We start from the raw sequence: 2,788 nt of genomic DNA, 5'->3' as shown, positions 1-2,788 counted from the left end.
ATTTTCCATTCACTTCTATTAGCATATTATCACAATCACTAAACTTAGGACATAATTCAATCGACATTGTGATACTTGTGAAAATATCTTATTTAACATCAAACGCAACTATACAATAGTCCGGATCAAGGCTAACTCGATAGATAATCCCACTAATGCAAATTCCAGATATGTATCCTGCAATAGAAAAACCATGTTCGTCATATTTAATCATTTCTCTCCATGATTTATCTATGCCTAAAGTGAAAACCCATGCTCTTGATTCAATAGTCACAACAACTTTATACTTGTTTTCTTCAGGCTCAAAACCTATCGAACATATAAAGTCCTCGCCCTCATGAGGAACATCAGGAAGAAATCTTACTTCTCTAGTAGCGGGATTGCAAATGGCAATATACTTCAGATCCCATATACAAAACAACCCATTAACCGACTCAAAATGATAATTATAATCTAAACGAAAATTAATAATTCGATCATACAGCTTACTAAAATTGTCAATTTGATGATACTTGGTGGCATTTCCATCTTCTTCATCACGATGATCTTCTATAGCGTAACAAACATCGTCTACGCATGCAATCAACTTAGTATCACCACCATTGATCTTAGAATAATTGGATAAATGGAGATCCACAAAATTTGGTTCCAACACAATTGAATTATGAAATTTCGAAACACACCTAAAACACATTAAAGACTTAACTGGAAGCCATGAGAAAATTTGGATTGTAATATCTTGAGGACTTTTGTCTTCTTCCATCTTTGACGGCTGAAGTTGTCCTAATTTTAGGTTAAATTGCTTGTTTTATAACTTCTTAAAATGCTTTACTTAAGACTTAAGTCTTAATAGATATTTTCCTAATAGGGCCATAATCTTCTAAAGCCCAAGTCTACCAGTCAAAACGAGGACAATGTATCTGTCCATATTATTGATGTTTCATGTCTTTGAGTAGTCCATAAATCCTTAACATATATCTTATTATTGTATGAGATACAGGTCTAATATATCGCGTATCTTCCTATACATCGCGTAAAGTGATGTATTCGACCGATACATCTCTGAGAATAAGAGGGAGTAGGGATTTTTGTATTTCTTTCAAATGGTAGGAAATATTTGAAAATATGGTAAAATAAGTTGTGTATTTAGGTAATTTTTCCTTTTTTATTGAGAAAAAATTAGAAATAGCAATCATAATAGACATAATAAGGCTTTATAGATATAGTTTCGTTAATTGCGCTCCATAGTTATAGTTTTGCTTGCTATGGAGGTTGCGATTTGTATATTTCGCGCAGTTTGTATATTTCGTGTGCGAATATACAAATAGGATAAGTATATACAAATTCTCTATTTATACAATTAGGAATTTTTTAGAACTCCATTGGTATATTTCACTTGTCAATATACAAACAGGGTAATTTTTTATGAATTTTTCATAAATCGTATAAAAATAGTTAGATTTTGAGATATGGTAGTTCACCGTGAACTGTAGTTCTAGGTAAATAGTTTGCTAGAATGCGATAAAGTACTTAACAATAAAGACAAAAAGTTTTACGCGGAAACGTCATTGTTCAAGGGAGTAAAAACTACGACCTTTCACACAGGATTTCAAGTTGTTTTCACTAATATCAAGCAAAGTGTGAATACAAACTCAGTTGTTGGTTCACGAGTCGGGTCCTGATTCAAAAGTTGGGTCTCACATCAGTTGTTGGTTGTCTGGATCAAGTCCTGATTTGAAAGTCAGGTCTCACTTCGAGTGACGGGTTCAAATTTTGGATTAGTCGATCGTACATGTCAAAATTTGAATGTCGGTGTCATTTATTGGGTCGGATATCCTATCCAGTTTGAATGTCGGGTCTCAAGCCGAAAGTCGGGGTCAGGTCCTGGTCAGATCTCAAGATCAAATTTTGGATCAATCATCGGGGTTGTATCTTATTACGGGTGTGTGGGTCATTCCTAGATCGATTATATGAGGTTGGTTTCCGAGTCAGAAATTATTTTCCTAAAAAGTAATTTTGATTCTCTAGCTAAAAATAAAAGACACTTTCTGAAAATATTTTTGAAGGGTGGGGGATCAGAGCTATCCATGCACTCTGTCTCAAGACCACCTACAGAAAAGTAAACAACGATAGTGAGTAGGAGGAAGAAAAGCATACCAAAGTGGTAACAACGATAGTGAGCTACCCATGCACTGCGTCACAAGACCAGACGGGATGTTGGACTTACTAAATAACGAAGCTACCCTCCATTAGACAAAATCCGACAAAAACAAACAACGACCATCAACGTCTCTTTTTGATTATTTTTAACAAAAGCGACGGAATCCGTCGCTTTATTTTAATTTTAATTTTTTTATTTCTAAAAGGCGACTCAGTTCGTCGCTTTTCTGGAAATTTTCTTTTTGAAAATCCCTAAAAATTGATGGACAAAACCATGCTGTCCATCGCTTTTATGGGATTTTTTAAAAAAAATCCCAGAAAAGTGACGGACAAAACCACGCTATCCATCGCGTTTCCTTAAATATTTTTGGCAGCAGAAACTGGCCCACGTGCAAATGCAATTCAATTCAATTCTACTTTATTCAGCCCAATCAAACACACACAATTATAAACAATCTAAACAAAACATAAAAACACAAACTTAATATAACATTAAAAAGTATCTAAAATCACAATTAAAGACTTATAAAGTCTTTCAAAATTAGTTTCAAAATCACAAAAAGTTCATAAATGTCTAGAGATCTAAATTATGGAGTGGGTTCTACGTAATCATCCTCATCACTCTCGT

At 34.0% G+C, this 2,788-nt stretch overlaps 1 protein-coding gene across 1 annotated transcript; it reads right to left on the bottom strand.

Annotated features, from left to right (window-relative positions):
• Positions 1-88: 88 nt before the first annotated feature.
• On the bottom strand, positions 89-763 carry LOC107059315 (putative F-box protein At3g10240). Its single transcript, XM_015305827.1, has one exon. The coding sequence runs from the start codon at positions 761-763 to the stop codon at positions 89-91; it is 675 nt and encodes a 224-aa protein (XP_015161313.1).
• Positions 764-2,788: the final 2,025 nt, after the last annotated feature.

Source organism: Solanum tuberosum, unplaced genomic scaffold (genome assembly GCF_000226075.1).
Source record: "Solanum tuberosum cultivar DM 1-3 516 R44 unplaced genomic scaffold, SolTub_3.0 scf01183, whole genome shotgun sequence".
Taxonomy (NCBI): domain Eukaryota; kingdom Viridiplantae; phylum Streptophyta; class Magnoliopsida; order Solanales; family Solanaceae; genus Solanum; species Solanum tuberosum.
Note: the sequence above shows the minus strand (reverse complement) of the source record. Positions and strands in the feature narration are given on the sequence as shown.

Coding starts and splice junctions, on each gene's coding strand:
- LOC107059315 (XM_015305827.1), bottom strand. CDS start 763: ATGGAAGAAGACAAAAGTCCTCAAGATATTACAATCCAAATTTTCTCA.